The sequence below is a fragment of the Chelonoidis abingdonii genome, chromosome 1 (assembly GCF_003597395.2).
Source record: "Chelonoidis abingdonii isolate Lonesome George chromosome 1, CheloAbing_2.0, whole genome shotgun sequence".
Lineage (NCBI taxonomy): Eukaryota > Metazoa > Chordata > Testudines > Testudinidae > Chelonoidis > Chelonoidis abingdonii.
In genome coordinates this window covers 31,463,870-31,483,296 of record NC_133769.1, presented here as the reverse complement: position 1 = coordinate 31,483,296, position 19,427 = coordinate 31,463,870, and the positions used below count along the sequence as shown (strand labels likewise).

At 42.7% G+C, this 19,427-nt stretch overlaps 1 protein-coding gene across 1 annotated transcript in view; it reads right to left on the bottom strand.

Annotated features, from left to right (window-relative positions):
- Nucleotides 1–365: 365 nt before the first annotated feature.
- The window catches only part of SLC2A13 (solute carrier family 2 member 13), a 341,963-nt gene continuing 322,901 nt past the window's right edge, over nt 366–19,427 (bottom strand). The window contains exons 8-10 of the mRNA XM_032803991.2: nt 3,481–3,602; nt 3,189–3,341; nt 366–2,235 (exon numbers count right to left, since the gene is read on the bottom strand). Coding sequence (XP_032659882.1) covers nt 2,009–2,235; nt 3,189–3,341; nt 3,481–3,602 — 502 coding nt within the window. The 3' untranslated portion in view covers nt 366–2,008. The remainder of the gene's footprint in view (nt 2,236–3,188; nt 3,342–3,480; nt 3,603–19,427) is intronic.

The following is a 19,427-nucleotide window of genomic DNA, read 5'->3' as shown; positions in this document are numbered from 1 at the left end:
TATTTTAATGCAGCCTTGTAAGATTCTACTTGCCAATGCAAGTAATTTTTTTGGCAGGTGAATAAAATACCATTAAATTTTTTCATTACCATGGTGAATGTGGGTGAGCAGCTTTTTGTGCCTGACACAGTGAATTTTCCTGACAATTTTGCAATGCTTCATAAGACAATTAATAAGAGTAAATATCAGCATTTGAATACTGCTAATTTTCTTTTCAGATCCAAAGACACTGTTTGAGTAAAGGGAGGAAAGACCTGCTAGAAATTCTTTACTTTGCACATAACAAAAATTGAAAGTGACATGTATATTAATGAGCAAAGGGGCAGTGATTGCTGTGAACTTATCAACACAAGATCTTATCCTTATTTTTCTTTCTTTTTTTTAAACTGATGATATTTGTGTTCAAAACTGGACACGTGCACGAATGCTCAGATGCACAAATGGGAATGTAAAATCACTTTTTTCCAGTTAACTTAGGCCTTTAAGTGGCACTTATCAATATGTGTCAGTTTATTTGTCCAGGCAATAACGTTTAATTACACCTTACTGTGAGCTTAAGGTCATTCTTTGGCAATGTAGGTCACAAATATCAACTACTGATCGTAATATATGGTCAAAGATCAATATCTGGATAGAGTAATATAACCGACATCCACTGTGACACTAGAGTTGATACACAGACCTTTGGATATCAACGCAAAGAAACAAGAGTGAAATCCTATTAGGAGACACATCTCTCCCATAAAGACAGAAGATATTTGTATTTTCAAACTGTGTGATAATTTCTACAGCATCCTGTGGATTTCTCATTCTGCTTATTTCATATTCAGGCTGCTGCAGCAAAAACACCAAATACACAGGGCTAGAGTCACAAAGAGATTTAGGCAGCTAACTGCCACTTTAGGTACCTAAATCCCAGGATCAGGCACCACTGGGATTCACAAAACCCCTGCTCAGTTGCTGCCAAACCCTGTAGGTTCCTAAGATTTTGCATTAAAAGTTCCCCTTGATGCTGATATTGTGCCTCTCAGTACATGCGCTATGGCTCCCCTGTAGGTGTCTGAATGCCTAAGCCCCAGTGCAATGCACAAACCAGGGGAAGACAGGAATTCGTCCGCCTAACTCGCTGCGGGGCCCAGTCTTAGACGCATGCTCACAGGAGAGGGATGCAGAGGGGGACCTCACTCAACTTTTATCCCAGTGGTTAGGGTACTCATCGGGGACGTAGGAGTGCCCTGGTTCAGGTCGCCTGTCCACCTGAGACTGAGAAGGATCTCAAATAGGGATCTGCCACCTCTCAGGTGAGTGCCCTAACTCCTGATGTATCTCTAAGAGAGGGCTTGCAGCTGAGAATCCCAAGGAGAAGGAGATGTCTCCCTCCAGCCTGGATTTACGTGCCAAACTCTCAGAGAGGGACAGGGCTTAGGACACCTCCCTCTCTCCCCCTGGCATCTCCCATTGGCTAGAGGAATCCGCCTAGTGCGCTGGCTTTGGTGAATCCCACTCATAAGTGCCTATATCCCGCCAGTCATTGTAGAGGAAGCCTGAATGCTTACCTCCCATTTTGTGAATTTTTTAGGTGCCTAGAAGTTAAAGTTCTTTTGTGAACCCAGCCCCTGTTCCCAGGTTTATTCTACTTTTATGATTCATCTGGTTGCTGATTAGTTATTACATTATTTTAACTTTTGTCAGCAAAGAAAGATAAAGATATACAGTATGGTACATCGTATGCATTTCATTTGGTATAATGCACAGATACGTGTATTGCACACCATTGCTAAATACATACAGTCGAAGAATTAGATCCCCTTTGGAAACCATTACTTTCCATGATCAAGCAAACAGTATTACGTTTCATTTTCTCCCAAACGAAGTATTTTAGTACACGAAGGCATTTGTAACTAGGCAGTAGAAAGGAGAACCAGACCAGAAGCAGGGCAGTGAGGTCACCAAGAGCTGTTCTTCCCCCAGCAGGCTTTTAAATGATTAATACATCAGCAGCTGAAAATTATTCCACATCAGAAGCATCATTGTCAGACAGATGATAATTACTTCCCTTCACCCGAATATATTCAATATACCTCCCTTCATCAGAATCTGAAATACCACATGTACATAGCCTGTTTTCAAACAAAGATTCAATTTCCTCTAGTTTTTTCCCTTTAGTCTCAGGAAGGCAGCCGTAGATGAAAATGAGTCCCATACCAGCAAACCCGGCATAGAGGAAGAATGCCCCTGCAATACAAAACAACACACATGCTAGGTTACAGAACTTTATCCCCCCTGTCTTTCCCCCATCTCACACAGATCAAAAGAAACAACAGAGTTAGGAGGCTACAGAAATCAAAGAAGCTTGTGAAATATGAACTGCAGCATTATAATAAAGGAGTACGTGTCTGTGGACATGAGAAAAACTGCTTTTTTACATCACTTTATAATAAATCAAATTAGTAAGAAGCAATACTCCATTTGGTTTTAGCGTAACATGGAAACTCATATAGATCCTTTTAACTTCCCATCAGTTAAAATAAATAGCAATAATGTTACTGGAGGTCTGCAGTAAAGAGACACATGAAAGGGAAGGTTTGGCTATCCCCCCTGATTCAGTGGACCCTGAGGTGACCCAAAAAACAGAGAAACATCAGCAAAAACAGCCAAAAGGATTACAAAGATTAAACCAGGCTCTTGAATTTATCCTATACCTAATTATTATTTATAATGCCAGTATGACCACATGACTAGACATGTGAGTACTATCACCAAGGTCTGTTATGGTCATGACATGAAGGAGAATTTCAGATACTACTATGTGATAAAACATGGCAAATGCTACCCTTTTAAATGAGCTCCACAGTATTACACTAAACAGAAGGTTTCCTTTATTTTCCTCATTTTAAATTATTTGTCTACATTCCTTTCTTAAAGAATGAAACTTACTAAACTAGTAAAAGTGGCGAAGAGTCCTGTGGCACCTTATAGACTAACAAATGTATTGGAGCATGAGCTTTCGTAGGTGAATACCCACTTCGTCAGATGCAGTTACTAAACGAGTGTTAATCAAGAGCTTTGCAGCTAAAATGGAATACCACAAAACACCTAGTATAGCATTTAAACTGTAGTAAAACTACGTGGCATGTAAGACAATACAAATGTTAATACTGCAGATTAAGACACAAACAACATCTTACCATAGTATGTAAGGTATTCTGCTGTATGCAAAAATGTCAGTGACACCAGAACATTGAAAATCCAGTTTACACCAGATGAACATGCATTTCCTGTACTTCTAGCCCAAAGTGGATGGATTTCAGAATTTACTGTCCAGGGCATGGGTCCCATTCCTGAGAATTTAAAAAATGATCAATTTTAGTATAACAATCAGCTTGAACAGTAAGAGAAGCTTCAAATGGTCTGACCATTAAGAACTTCAAATGTTTGCTATTGACTGAAAGCTATGTGCTAAAACAAGTATTTGTTTACCAGGTGCGAAGAAAACCAAGTATAAAATAAGGCCCAGAAGTGTTGTCCAAGAGTATGGAGTAGGGCAGAAATTGTATGCCCAAAATAATTCTTCTCTTTTGAATCTGGTTTCATTCGAACACCTGAAAAATAACCATATAAAATGATCATTAAATAATAATGTTCAGGGAAATTAGCAGCATTTCAATACAAACGTGGTATCTGGAATGTCTTAATGAAAAAAACAACAGCAGCAGCAAATATATTTTCAAAATTTTTAATGTCAGATCAAGCAAATATAAAGTTAGAAAACTGAATTGTTCCTTACTTTATTAAAGATATTTTGAGCCAAATGCTGCATTCAGATACATGGTTATTTAAAAGCCATTCAAAGACGTTTTGTGTTTGACATTGTGGTCCAAGGAATAGTAACCAGAGGCTCTGCACTTAAACAGTGTATTCATGTTCTTAGGGCCCAATCCTACAATTCTTCAGATGAATAGTCTTTGCTACACATGGGCAGTCCCACCAAAACCAATTCACATAAACAGTACCCATCTGAGTAAGAGGTGCAGTATCAAGCCCATGACCGGATGTGCTGCAACAGTAGTGTATTCATGGCAGAAGTGTAGGATGCTGAACTTTTAACTCAAAGTACATAGTTTTTACACTGGACTCTTTGGACATAACTAGTAAGGCACTGGCATCCGCCAAACCCAGGAAAAACATGTTTGTATAACAGAGGGCGAAAAGCTCTTTTCTTCTAAAGACTATACCAACGTCATCTATGCATAGTACTACATGACTAAACTGTATGTAAGGAGAAAGTATTTGAATTGCTGGAGAAGAAGTATGCCTCTCCATCTCCATCTGTCCCATTCTGCATGCATTTAGAAATTGTGCATTTCCAGCAACAATGTGTCCAAAATAGAGCTTATGATCCATGCATATAAAAGCACATCAAAATGTAATGTCAAAATAGTTTAGTATCACTGAACTAGTTTAGTATTTTAGTTTTTATAGATTTAAAGGAACACCAACAACTTGAACTTTTGAAACTGACTTTTTTTTAAAAAAAATCCACTTTCTGATAGATCACTCTTTAAATAGTATGTTTTGATTTATTACAATTCATTATTTTTCATAAGGATTTTCCTGTTTGTTTATAAGGATCTTTTCAGCAAGTCAGAAATGAACTAGCTGACTATACAATGGCCAATTGTGCTGTGAAATGCATAAACAAACAAACAAACTTGAAGGAAACATTTTCTTCTTCCTTCCCCCAATAGCTTTTTAATTATAACAACCTTAGCCATTACTGTTGACTACCATAATACACATTTTCAGTCCCAAATGTGATTTTTAAGACGAGAGTGTCTCTACAGTATAGACAAAATGTTACTTATTTGATGACGAAAACGTATAAAGAACTGAACATCTGTTGGGTTAAAAATTTCAGATACAGCTGCACACCCATGATCTGATGCGTCATACAGCATGAAAAACAGGATGCATTGGTGTAAATGGGCAATAAGGAGTGAGGACGGAGAGCAGAAACTACTGTCTGGAATGTACTGTTGGGCCTGTCATTGTTACAGTTGGTTCCCAAAAAACTCCAGAAGAAAAACTGTCACAACTTGGTACGGTGCTGGGTTGTAAAATGAATGATAAATTGCAACTGAGTGCTGAGAACCAGCAGCTGAAGCAGCACATAGCTATTAAGTGACACCTTTCATCTCCTAACACTGATGTACCCGTGGAACCATAATTTGCTCTCTGTACAATAAAGGGCACCTTTAGTAACCCTGTCTCATTCAGTTTCTGCTGGTTTGTTTCTGGCCTTCAGGTGACAAACATATGGATAACCAAGGCCAGTTAAGTACCTCCACAAAAGATGGCTATCAACAGATCTTTAGCAACTGCTGCTACATGGATATCCAGAAGCAGCTCGCAATCTAAGGCTTTGTCTACACTTACAGTTCTGCAGTGCTGGCAGTTACAGCTGTGGTCGTACAGCTGTGTACGGCCAGCGCTGCAGTGTGTCCACACTTGCACCAGTGCAGCGCTGGTGAGTGGTCGCATTGGGCAGCTATCCCACAGAGCACTCGTCCCATTTTGTCGCTTGGGTTGTGGGAAGTGGGACGGAAGGGTTGCGGGTTCATTCCGCTTTCCTGTTCCAACGACCCGTGCTGCCAGGGAATCGGACCCCACGCCTAAGAGGGCCCCGCACCTTAGGACACACTTTTTAATTTTTTTTTTAACTCACCCCCCGTCCCAGCTGCGGTCTGCTCCATGGTCCCGCTCCTTGAGTGACGCACCGGCGGAGCGCAGCATGGCCCTGCTCTCCAGCTTAGAGCTCCAGCCGGGCTGCGGGCTTGCGGCACTCCGGCCGGGGCTCCAGCCATTGAGAGTGGGCGCGGCGGCTGTTGTCACGCTCCGGCCAGAGAGAGGCGGAGTCGCGGAGCTTGCCGCGCTCTGACCAGGGCTCCAGCCGGAGAGTGGAGTCGCGGAGTTGCCGCGCTCCGGCCGGAGCGCGGCAAAGCCGCTCATCCCGTCTGGAGTCTTGCCGGCTCAGCGCGGCAAGGCCGGAGCTTCCGCCGGAGCGCGGTAAGCCCCCGCTCTCCGCGTCTGGAGCTCCGGCTTGAGCGCGGCAAACCGGCAGCTCCCGGCGGAGCTCGGTAAGCCCTGCTCTCCCATCTGGAGCTCCAGCTAGAGCACGGCAAGTCCCGTTCTCCCGTCTGGCTAAGCTCCGCCGAGCACGGCAAGCCCCGCGACCTCTGGCTGGAGCTTGAGCCCTTTAACATAGCCCCTCCTGGAGCCCCCAACCCCCCACCCGCTGGGGCAGTGAGGGGGGTATTAAAGATCCTGGGGTTCCAGCTGCCTCTGCCACTCCGGTCCTTCAAATAGCCGCCAGAGCCCGCGCTTCCCTCTTGCCATTCCTTCAGCGCTCCCGCAGCTATTTTAAAAAGTCCCCGAGTAGAAGGGCGTTTGGGGGCTACTTAAGGGCTGGGGTTCTCAGCTGCCTCTGCTCGACCCCGTGACTTTGCCCATACCAGTCCAGCCCCCGCCTGCCTGCAGCCAGCTCTGCACCCCGTGCCCACAGCCACCTCTGAAACCACCCTGTCCTGTCTCCAGCCAACCCCTGCCTACACAACACCTGGCAGCCCTGCCCAAAGCCAGCCAGCCCCACACACTGCTGGCCCACACCACTCTGCACACTCTGCCCGAGCCCGCACCCCTGCTCTGTTTCCAGTCAACCCCTGCTGCAAGGCACCCACTGCCTTGAAGCACCCTGCCCCACACCCCTCTTGTCTCTCACCAGGCCCCACATCCCTTGCCCTGCCTGCAGCCAGACCCTACCTCCAGTCAGTCCCTTCCGCCTTCAGCCAGTCCCCATGTCACTGTGCCCTGCAGTTTCCAGGGCATTAAACCCTGCGGGAGAGCTGGAACCAACACATGTTCGACGCCACCCCAGGGAGTGGCGGGGGACCACACATGTGAAACAGCAGTCATTAATAACCAATCAACAGCATATATGATGCAATGTATTATATAATTTATATTATTCATATAGTTATGGAAAGTAATATAAATACATGAAAGAAATGAGAGGCTTTTATTTTTCCAGTCATCCCTGCCGATCTGTGCTTTCTCTTGGTAGTCAATTCCTTTCTCTTGGCAGCCCTCCTTTATCTTGGCAGCCTGTTCCTTTTTCATGGTTTCCTTACTCCCTCCAGTCTTGCAACTTTTTATTTCTGTGTAATACAGATTCATAACTGCTTTCACCATCTCTCTTAGTCTTCCTTGGTTTTTTTCTTAAGCTTTGCAGTCTTTCAGAAGTCTGCACTGTGGAGCAGTATTCAAGGTCACTTAAAAAACCACAGAGAGATAAACTGTTAATACAGAGCCTCGCATTTTTTTTAAGAGATTTTTTGTGTGAAGCTAATCTTATTTGGTTTTTGTGGACAAGTTCTGACAATGAGTACTTATGAGGCGTAAATTAGAAAATGGCGAAGTTTCCCATTCATCTACGCGTCTAGCATACTATCCAGGTAGACTGCGTTAATAGGTGGGAGCTGCTCATGCGTGGCTTCTACTCCTGGGAAGTGGTGGTGGTGTGGTGGGATTTGCTATCAGCTCATAGAGATTAGCCTGATGAGGGTCTTTAGTGACTTGTGGAAAGGAAAGAGCAGCTAACAGATGAAATAACACTGAACCCCTACACCACACTCTGCCACACGCAGCTAACTCTCAGAGCATGGCTTGCCGAGCACAGTCTTCACTTGGGAAGGCGGTGAGGTGGTTGCTCACTTGTGGAAGCATGGGGTTTCTGTGACTTGGTGGAAATGCAAAGAGCAGACTACATGGGAAATAACACTGAACCCTATAAACACACATTTGCCACAGCACTACTCTCAGAGCCATCTTTGCAACATGAGCAGTACTCACGGATAGGGCAAGGGTGGGTTGCTTCCTCTGGAAGCCCGGGGTTTCTGATGGCTTGTGAGAAAGCAAAGAGCTAGCTACAGGGAGAATCTAAGGGTTATTCCACATGTAGGCCTATGCTTTGCAGGCAGACCATAGCCCCACCTGCTAACCCAAAACTTTGCATCCTGTATAATAAAAGCTTCTATACCAGGAACAGGCTCTCTGCTGCGTCCTCACTACAATGTCCCAGCAGCTTTGTCGACTGCTAGTTTCTAATCCTAAGCTGGAAGAAAGCTCCCCCTCGCATGATCTACCTGGGAGCTGCCAAACACCTCAGTAGCCTTCGCTCTCAGGTTTCCTCATACAACCTCACCCCTCCGTCTCGAGCATCCTGAGCCCAGGGTTAGTGGAGGCAAAGTAATGACCAGAAGAGGCTGAAAGGAATCGCTGGGAATAAAGTTCCTACATACCCTGGAAGGCCAATAAAAATCGCTGCGATAGTTGTCTCACGAGGATCATACCTGTATGACCAGTCGCTGGTCTCGCTACACACGTAAAGCAGACCCAGGTGTACAGCCAGCCGCTGAGAAACAAACAGGGAGTTGCAGCGCTGGCTGAGCTTTTAAGTGTAGACACCTGCTAAGTTGCAGCGCTGTAACCCCCTCACCAGCGCTGCAACTTGCAAGTGTAGACAAGGCCTAACAAGACCCCAGGTTGCAAACCTGATTAAGACTGAGGAATCAAGGAAACTGCTATAATCTTTGTCATTTCTTCTGGTTGGCTCTCCCAACTGCCAAACATTACACCAGGTCTTGACTTATATTTTGTTTGTGGCTTAGTTCAATGTTATTTTGTACACTGAAATAGCTAGAAAAACAGCATCCTCTACCTTTTTTTTGGCAAACTTTTACACTATAAACAGTTTCATGCATTCCTCACTGATGAGTAAAGGTTCAATTTGATTCAGGCAATGTACAGTGTGTGATATTCATGCAAGATTATTAATTGCACTGGAAGACTATCCTTGTGTGTAAGTTGGTGGTTCTTTAAATGCCGAGCAAATGATTTTTGATATATTTAATATCCTACCACCTGTTGATTGCATAGCTTTCTCCCATCCACTCCTGCATGGTCACCGCCTTTGTATTTGCATCACCATCAAATCATGGAATTGCTCAGACAATGCCCTACAGTTTCATTAGCACACATTTGCTTCTCTCACTGTTACTCTTATTTCATTTGCAGGTGCATAGTAATGAATACAAGCTGATTATTACTTTAAAATGTCTTGTTGCATACAATACTGTAATTGGTTTTTTTGTTCCTTTCAGTCTGCACTGCAGCTGCCCATCAAAGAAGAGCCCACTGCTTGCTTATGATTTTTTTCCTCACAGTAAACAAACGTTACTTTGTTTTATCATCTTGGTGATATATCTACCAGCATGCACCAACCTACTGATTCCCATAGGCATCGCCACCAAGAGGCTTGGATGTTTCATTCTATCACAGTTTTTCTCCAGATGTGTACTCCTACTTTTGACAGAATGGAACAAACATAAAGCACATGGGGTGGGGGGTGGGGAAACACGTCATTAAAAACCTCCTTCTGCTGGGGCCACTCCTCTGCTCTCTCTAGAAACGTCAGTAACGGAGAGGAATTACTGCTTCAAAGGTAGCGCCCCCTCTCCAACCGGTTACCTTCTTTAATGCCAATCCGCTTACAGGTTTTGATGGACAGGTCTAGGTTCTTCTAGATCCCGTCACCCATTTAGCAGGGTGTATCTTCTTTTTTCCTATGAATTTTATTTGGCGATGCTCCGCCCTCCTCGCTCCTTCCTGGCAGGGTCACCAGGGCAGCTTCAGAGGAAAATTCTAATCACAGGGTAACCCCCACTTACTTGCCAGATAGTTGGAGACTTCCAAGAAATTACACAAACACATACAATATATTCAACACAATAATTATAATTAAACAGGAGACAAATATAACATAACAGGGTAAAACACTGTTGTTAGGTCCACCGGTGCCCACGCTGCTAATACCTGGGACCTTCCCCAGTTACGTGACTTGATGTAGCAAATGTAAGATCAGTGTCCCATTGGTACACCTACTTTGTTAGGGCCCTTGATGACCGATGACCACAGAATTCTTCTCTGCAGTGGTTTAGCAGCGTAGCTGACTGGGTTCAGTACAGCCCAAAGGACTCAAGTGGGAGAAGGTGATAAATCCCTCTACAGGTTTAATATGTAGCAGGTTATAAAGTCCCCAAACCCTTCCTCCCTGGCTTAAGGACACAGTTCAGGGAGTGGGGGGTCCCCGAAACAAATTTCCCGACTAACTAAAAGATGGTGCACTCACAAACTCCATGAATGATCCTCAGGTTCAGAGATGACTCTGGACTCCTCAGTCACTGCAGAGGGGCTGATCTCTGGGATCCTCTTCAAGCAGGAATCAGACTGCTTTGGTCCCAGGATTTCCCCTCCCCACAAATCTGCTCAAAGTGCAGATTACACAACTGTACTAAAATCCAAACTGCAGTCTCCTAGCCCAGCGTCTAGACACACACAGCAGCAGGAAGAAGCCCTGAACTAGCGGGCAGAGCAGAGCTGACCATGTGGTAACTGATCTCAACTAGGGAGCTGGAGAGCTAACTCAGCCTGGCTGGGGAAGTTTCCCAGCAAAACTCTACAAACTGGGAATCATTGGCAGAGAGGGAAAAGCCCAGCTGAGGATCTTGCTTGCAGGTCCCTAGAGCCCAATTCTCAGGGGGAACCCTGCATGCAGGCCTGGGACTCACCAGCTCCCTACACAGCCAGTCCTGCCCCTCCCCTGGCTGGTTTGAGACTGACTCAAAAATGGCTTCTGACGTTAGTCTCTAAGGTGCCACAAGTACTCCTGTTCTTTTGACCTTTCTTGAACGCCCTGGGAGGGGCATCTCACTCCCTATTGGTTGCCGGGCAGACTCTGAGTTTGCTGTGGCTTCCCCTCCCTACCAGGGACAGTGTGCCTCATCCCTGAGCTGCCAGCGGACAGAGCCCCAGGAATCTAGGTAATCTCCTTGGGGGTTACACAAGGAAAGCTGATTCAGTGTCACAGGAATAGGAAAACACAGCATTAGAAACTAAATGTTAGTAGAAACTTGGGCAGGTATGATCATCTGTGCTTTGTCTCTATCTTTATCTTCTCTATAATGAGGTGGCACATGGCACCCAGAAGAAACCCATTAGCTACAAACAGAGATATATATTTGCATTTGCTGAAGGCTGACACATCAAGAAATATAAATAAATAAAACCAACGCAAGGCCAATAAGTTAGACTATGAAGTACTATGAATGTAGTCATTCTAATGCAATCATCTACCATTGTACTAAGAAAATATGTTAATAATAACAACTATACAGCATGCAGCTACATAAAGGCCTGTATTTGGAACTGCATGAATGGAATATCTATGGTAGTTACCCAAATGCTTTCTGAGCAATTTCATCACTTTAATGGAAATGCAAATACAAGGAGAAAATTCCATGGCAATAGTTTACAAAAGAAATTATGCAAATCAGGTCCCAACAGAAAGAGTTTATAAATAACAAGAATGTGTCAGATTATAAAACTATAAGCTAAAAGGATATATCATATCACTTCCCCTTAAATTGCAGCTGAAGTGAAAACATAATAGTCTCACAGTTAAAATATTTTAATGCAAGTTGCTTTTGTCGTGTATTTTCTGCAAACACTTTAAGAAGCACCCTTTACTTTAATTAATGAAAACTAAACAGCCACAGCATATTGAGAAATCTACTCCAAATGACTTTCAGTATCTCAGGAGCGCTCAGACTGCTAACAGGAGATTTTATCATCCTCACGGGCTGGAAACAAATCTAGAGCAATAGTTTATATAATGACGTAGGCTATGGTGTTCCAGTCAAAAGCCAATTTGTAGTAATTCATATTAATGTGGTAACACTATTTGTTTTGAACTCAGAGGAGACGCTTATTAACACTTACCTATAGTAATGCTAGACAAGATCATTGGAACTTTACTTGAGGTAAATATGGTAAAAACTCATTTGAAACAAATGATTAATTTACTGGGTTATTTATTTTTAATATATCCATTTATACATAGTAAGTCACCACTATCATCATATCAAGTCAAATGCTGCTAATAATTTTAAAGTTCTTATGCTTACACAGAAGTGTGTCACTTTCTGATTTCATGTGACCACAGAATGCATTTCTTTATCAGAAAGGTGACTGTAGTTAGGAATATTTGAAAAATCTTATTTTCTAAGGGCTTAATCCAAGGTCTCTTGAAGTTAACTGGAGTCTTTGTATGGGCTTCAGTTGTCTTTAGATTTTTATAACCATAAATGCATATTTTTAATGTGCAATATATTAACACATTTTTAAAATCACATAAACACTCAGGAGGATAAAAACTGCTGTCGGTTGTCCCACATAGTACAGGTAGAAGTAACGGGATGAAACTAAGAAGAGGATATTTTCCTTGAGAGTCAGCATTAGTTTTCCTAACAATGAGGCCAACTGGACTGCAGAATAACTCCCCAGGGCACTGCTGAAAATACCAGCATGGGCATAATTTAGAACTACATTAGAGAAATCATTAGGAAGTATATTGGAAAAAAAATTCAGCAAGGCAAGAGAAGGTGACCCAACTGATCTTTTCCTTCTCTAATTCCTATTAACTTTTGCTTTGTTCTAAGGCTGACATATTGGTGCAACATCATGAAGTAGACAATAAGAACATAAGAATGGCCATAATGGGTCAGACCAATGGTATATCTAGACCAATTATACCGTTTTTTGACAGTGGCCAGTGTCAGACACTTCAGATGAAATGAACAGAACAGGGCAATTATCGAATGTCATCCAGTCTCAGCTTCAGGTAGTTGAAGGTTTAGGGACACCCACAGCATAGGTGGACAGGATACTACACAATTAGGGCAGAAAAATATTATATTCCTATAAAGATGGGTATTGTTGTCCCACTAAGCACATTTGTGGGAGTTAGATTTTTAACCCAAAGGATTTTTTCATATTAAAATGTATTATATATGATGGCCTCCCCTTTACTAACATTCTGGCCTATTCACCAGCCTTTTAGACTAATACAGTTAAAAGTTCAAAGCTTTAGTCCATGCAGTCTAAGGATATAAAACCATTTTCTACAAACTCACCACTGTTATAATTCATCTCTTTAAACTCTTCATAAAATAAACACATTTAAAAATGATTCCCTGTACTTGGAGATGATGTGTAGCTGTCAAGGCTAATTCCCGATTCTGGCACTTCGAGTGCAGAAGGTGGGGCCCTCAAGGAATCTAAAAATTAATACTGGCCACTCCAGGCTTGTATTAAACTCCCAAGGTTACAGCTTTTCTCTGATCTTGGATAGGTAGATGCTGCCACCACCCAAGTGCAGAACCCCTTTGAGAACACAGGAAGGCGCACTTGGGAATTCCTTCTTGTGGGGTACCCTCAAGCCCTTTCATCCCCCCTCCGGGTAAGAGCTCAGAAAGAAAAAAAAAAAGAAATCAGCTGTTGCCACCAGCTAATTAAATAACGTGCACATACCTCTTAAAACACAAAAATCCAATCCTGTTCTTAAAAAAGGTAAATTTACTGGGTTATTTATTTTTTTATATAGAAAAAGAAAGAAAATACATCTGGGAACTCAGGCTAGATTTTAAAAGAGCAACTATAAGAATGAAGCACCAAGAATCGCTTTCCTGAGGTCCAGTTTAAAGGTTACAAGCAAAACAAAAGTACTTGGGGTTACTACAAAGGAAACCACAAGCCATAACGCATCTTCCTAGACATTTCCTGATTTACTTACATATCTGGGGGTTTAAATGAGTAGTTTCTAGATATGGTACTGATGATTTTTTCATTCCTGGCCCAAGCCTCTTACAGCATAGCTGTTGCCCTGTCTGCCTCTCCCTGGGAGAACAAGAGACAGACAGACAAAAGGGGGGGCGTCTTTTTTTTTTTTCAATTTTAAAAAGTTCTAGCCTTCCCATTGGCTCTTTTGGCCAGGTGCCCACTCACTTCCTTTTACCTATGCATAGCAGTGAGACTTTTTAACCCTTTACAGGTAGAGCAATTAGAGAACAGCTACTAAGAGGGATTTTATAGCTACTGGCTGGTTGGGTGTTCATAAAAGGGAGCTACCCTCCCCGCCTTCATTTATCACAGTAGTCCTAGCTGCTGATGGTGCACAACACTTGCTTTTCACACTTTGGGGCTATTAATACTCTGAATGCCAAGTTTCTGTGCCAAGTTATAAAGATGATCCACAATTTACTTTTGCCATAAGATAACAGGGCTGATTCACGGTGGCTGCTCTGCCTCATAACCTTTGGTGTAAAGGAGATTTAGCCTGTTAATTGATCTGACCATTTGAGGATTCTCCTTGGGCAAAGGGATTTCCAAGTAATACAGAGGCAATCCTATCCACTGGAATTCAGCATTCAGGCAGATCTAAGTTTCCCCTGGGACTTAGAGCTCACTGGTCCCAGGATCAGAGGAAAAACTTAAGCCATCTTTGCACTCCTTCGTGATCTACACCATGTGCTCTTCTGGTGCAATCAAGGATCTGGGCCAATAACATCAATATTTGGATGCAGTTCCTAGTAATTACATTAAAACAGCTCCCGCTATACTCTGCAGGTGATTTTCCCTCTAAGCATCTTTATGCTCTAGCTCAGATGTCTCTAGAGTAGAAAAATCTTGCTAACCATATTTTAAAAATAAAACTCAATAATTTTGTTTTATATTGAACTTTGAAAATGCATTTGAAGAATGGTAAAAATCCAATATGGATGGTTTCAATTTGAAAACCTAACATACATATATATACACATATAAACCCATCCTTTTCTTTAGATGCAGCTTTGTTTCACCACTTATGGTTTTACACATGTTCCTCTCCCCAAGCAATGTCTCTACTGGAGAGGGGAGGAGAGAGAGAGAGAGAGACGATCATAAAAGTATCTTTTTCCAGTGTGCTCTGCAGCTGAAAAGATTCGAGTTAAAAAAAAAAATCAAGGATGAAACGACTTGTGTAGGATAAAAAGTAAAATGAAATGCTTTTTAATGCAAAAATAAGAAACGGTTACTTATTGTAACTGTGGTTCTTCGAGATTTGATGCAGATGTCTATTCTGCTAGGTGCACGCCCAACCAGAGCTGGAGAATTTTTCCTAGCACTACCTACAGGAGGTAGTGCTCGCGTCTCGTGGACACACCCCTTCCCCTGGCTATCTGAGACAGAGCTGCCTCAATCCCCCTTCAGTTCTTTCCCACCAATCAACTAGACTCTGATGCAGATAGCATAGAGGGTAGGGCCATGGAATACACAGCTGCATCACATCTCATAGAACTAGTTACAGTAAGTAGCTATTTCTTCTCCTTCAAGTAGATGCAGCCATGAATTCCACTTCGGTGACTCACAAGCAGTACTCATAGCGGGTGGGACTCAGAGTCTATTTAAACAAGGACTGCAGGACTGCCTTCACAAAGTTTGCATCTGCTCTGGATGTCATGTGTGATGGGGCAAGGCCAGATGGCTACAGTAAAGTACTGAGAAACAGGTATATTAGCCCCAGGCTAAACAAATCCCTAGTAGTCTGGTAACCAAATGGCAGATGCTCCAGGTTAATCAAGGCACCTGGGGCCAATTAAGATCTTTCTAGAAGGCAATGAAGATAGCTACTTTTATTAGAACACCTGCAGGCTAATCAGGGCACCTGGGTTTAAAAAGGAGCTCACTCCAGTCAGGCAGGGAGGAGCCAGAGGAGAAGAAGCGTGTGTGAGGAGCTGGGAGCCAAGAGGGCAAGGAGCTGAGAGTGAGAGAGTCTACTGCTGAAGGATGGAGGAGGACAAGCATTATTGGACACCAGGAGGAAGGTCCTGTGGTGAGGATAAAGAAGGTGTTTGGAGGAGGCCATTGGGAAGTAGCCCAGGGCGTTGTAGCTGTCATGCAGCTGTTACAGGAGGCACTATAGACAGCTGCGATCCACAGGGCCCTGGGCTGGAACCCGGAGTAGAGGGCGGGCCCGGGTTCCCCCCCAAACCTCCCAACTCCTGATCAGACCCAGGAGGAGCTGACCCAGACTGTGGGTTCCACAAGAGGGGAAGATCACTGAGGTGAGCAAATCCGCCAGTAAGCGCAGGACCCACCAAGGTAGAGGAGGAACTTTGTCACACATGGTAATGCCATAATGATGCATAAACATATGTATTGATGACCATGTGGCAACCCTGCAAATGTCCAATATTGAGATGTCACTTAAGAATGCCACTGACGTAGCTTGCACTCTGGTAGAAGGGGCTTGCTCCCACTGAGGGGAGTATAGATGAACCTATTTCATGTGCAGTCTTGATACAGGATGTTACCCATTTAGAAATCATCTGTGAGGAGACTGCTTGCCCCTTCACAGGGTCTGCACATGACACAAACAGGCGAGGCGAAGCACTAAAAGGTTTAATCCTGTCTGGGTAGAAGGCTAGACATCGTCTGATGTCTAACATGTGAAGGCACTGCTACTCTGAGATGAATGTAGCTTAGGAAAGAACACAGGTAAATACACTGCCTGGTTCCAATGAATCTGAGACCACTTTAAACAAAAATTTGGGGTGTGGCTGTAAGGTCACTTTGTCTTTGGAGAACTGTACATAAGGAGGGTCTGCCATCAACGCCTGCAGCTCACATGCTCTCCTTGCGGATATTATTGCCACCAGGAATGTAGGTTTTTGACACAAGAGAGGCAAGGGACAAAATGTCAGCGGCTTGAACAGAGGACCCATCAGAGCCTCTAAGATTGTGCTAAGGTCCGACAAAGGAACTGTTTCCCACTACAGCGGATGGAGACAAAGAATTCCTTTTAAGAATCTTGCTACTGTGACACTGGAAAATACCAGTCTTCCATGAATGGGTGAATGAAATGCTGAGACGAACCTTCAAGGCCCGACAACTGAAGATGCAGCAAGAATAGTGCCAGCTGAACTCTACTGGCCAACCACCACATTGAAAACGGCTTCCATTTTGCTGAATAGGCCATTCTGATGTAGGGCTTTCAAGAAGTCCAGGATCAACGGAGGGAAGTGGACCAACCTGTCAAAGGGGTGAAGGGTTGGACAGTAAACTGGCCTGAGCCACATTTAAAGAGGGCAATGGCGCAAGATGGCAAACTGAACCACCTGTGTGCAAGTGGCCAAAGAGTCTCAGGCACAAGTGAACCGGTGTGGAAGGTTGAGACTGCGGACTGCAACAGTCAGTCGGCAAAAATGCTCTTGAACTTGTAAGATTTATATCCACAGAGACATCCAGAGTGAATCTGGAGAGGCAACTGATGAAGCAGAACATATATTTTGGAGCAAAGGTGCAGTATTCCTTTCAGTGCAGGACCTGATGATATGTATGTGGTCTCAATGCCCTTGGAACTAAGACTTAACGCATAACTCTCTTTGCCAACAGGTAAATAATAAATTGATTTCAAAAGTAACTAAATTCTGAAATATCAACAAGCATCTTTTCTCACAGTTTCTGAGTCACTGGCTCATATGCCTCAGACTGGACCCATTGAAAATGTAAACCTTTCTGGAGGAGCTTATGTCCACATCCACAATTCTTACATCTGTAACTTACATCTGGAGTAAGGTCTTGATCATTAAAACACACATTAAAATACACATGTAAGTAAAGCATTTTATGCCACATGATCAGCTTCAATTTAAAATGCAAAACAGGTCTAGACTTGAAAAATGTGCACGTTTACCACTGTGTTTAGCTAGATGCTGCTTCACTTCTGGTTACACAATAATATCAGGGACATCTTCCGACAATCGCAGCATTTTGCTAAAACTGCTGATGAGCTTTTGAAATATTGACATCCACCAAAAGGAAAGATATTGGAAAAAGAGATTACTTTGGGCAAGAAACCTAATGTCATGTTTGCAAGGTTCTTGGTGAGACTAAACAGGAATAAATATGAATACTGTTCTAGGTGGATGACTAACCTTTACCTACCTGTTCTTCCTAGAGCTTTCTATAGGTCCCAGCATTATAGTGTCTGACAACTAAATGTGGAGAATTTTAGATTACATGTTACTTGGCAAAGAAGAGAAACATTACTAGGCATTTTAACTGGATAGCAGCTATAGTAATTGGAGCAGGCCAAAGTATCTAATAAATGTCAAACTGAAGTGGTAACAGCAGTTTCTGTCTCTATGCAATGCAGTGCACAGCACATAAGTTCGGTAGCAGCAAGTGTGGCTAGAACAATACTAATGAGAAAATATTCACTGTCAGTTGTATGACTGGCAGTTCCTACTGCAGGTCTGGGAAATAAAGAGCACAGGTTACAAGGGTAAATAAAAATCTTATAAAAGCTCAGCCATTTTGCTCTTTGCTCTTCATTGTGTACTGTATTTTGCTATGAATTATTTTTGCAATAAAATGTCTACATTAAAATTCATGTTTCAGAGAAACCTATTGCCAAGGCACCATTGTTTTTGGAAAATTCTGACGTCTTATTTTCAGGGTCAGTGTCGACCTGCTCACACTTAGCAATGAAGCTATGTTGGAATTTTTGAAAGGTAGCAGGGGAAGCCCTGCTTTCTATATATTTGGCAAAGTTTTAAGCAACTGAAATGTGTACATGATGTTTATAATGGGTATTTTACAATTGGAAGAGTGGGCCAGTCTTAATAATAGATGGTGCTACCTGTCCCATCTATAATATATTTAGTTTACATATGAGATGTTTACATTAATTGATGTTGTTTCGAGGAGCTATATGAAAATTTATGCTGCACTGCTAGAACTTTATTGCTTAGTCTAGTGGCCTGAGCTTAGTGCTGAAGTGAGGGACTCTTTCCCTGGTTCTGCTGCTGGCTTGCTGTGTGGCCTTGATTCCAGACACTCGGAGCTTCTGTTCCAAAGCCCATTGAACTCAGTATGAGTCTTTACACTGACTTCAGTGGATTTGGGATCAGGATCTTAGTGTCTCTGTTCTGCCACTGGTAAAATGAAAATGATAATATTTAGGGCGAGTTGTGAGGATTATTAATTTTACAGCATTTTGAAAATATCAAGCCCCTGTAAGTGCTAAGCATTAAAGGAAATATCAAATCTTACTTCCAGAACTGGGCTGTCATCCATTAGACAGATGTAAAAACAAAGTATACCAAAAGTCATGTTAATTTCAAGCTGTACTGGAAATATGAAGGGGATTTTTTTTATTATATATTTTTTTGGTGAGCAGAAAAGGCAAGATTAGTCTTTTCAGGTTTTTGAGAGAGTATTAAAAAATTGGAGACTCAAGTAAAATAAACCAGGAATAAAAATTCTTGGGACAGTGGTTTTTTTATACTTTCTTTTTCACATAAAATATTTCAAATATATTAATTATATTACGGTTAAAAATGCTGGATTGACAGCAATGGGAATTAAGTTATATTAATACTCACAGTAAGCATATCCTGTGCAACTGTAGTGCAAGTTTTCTGAACAAG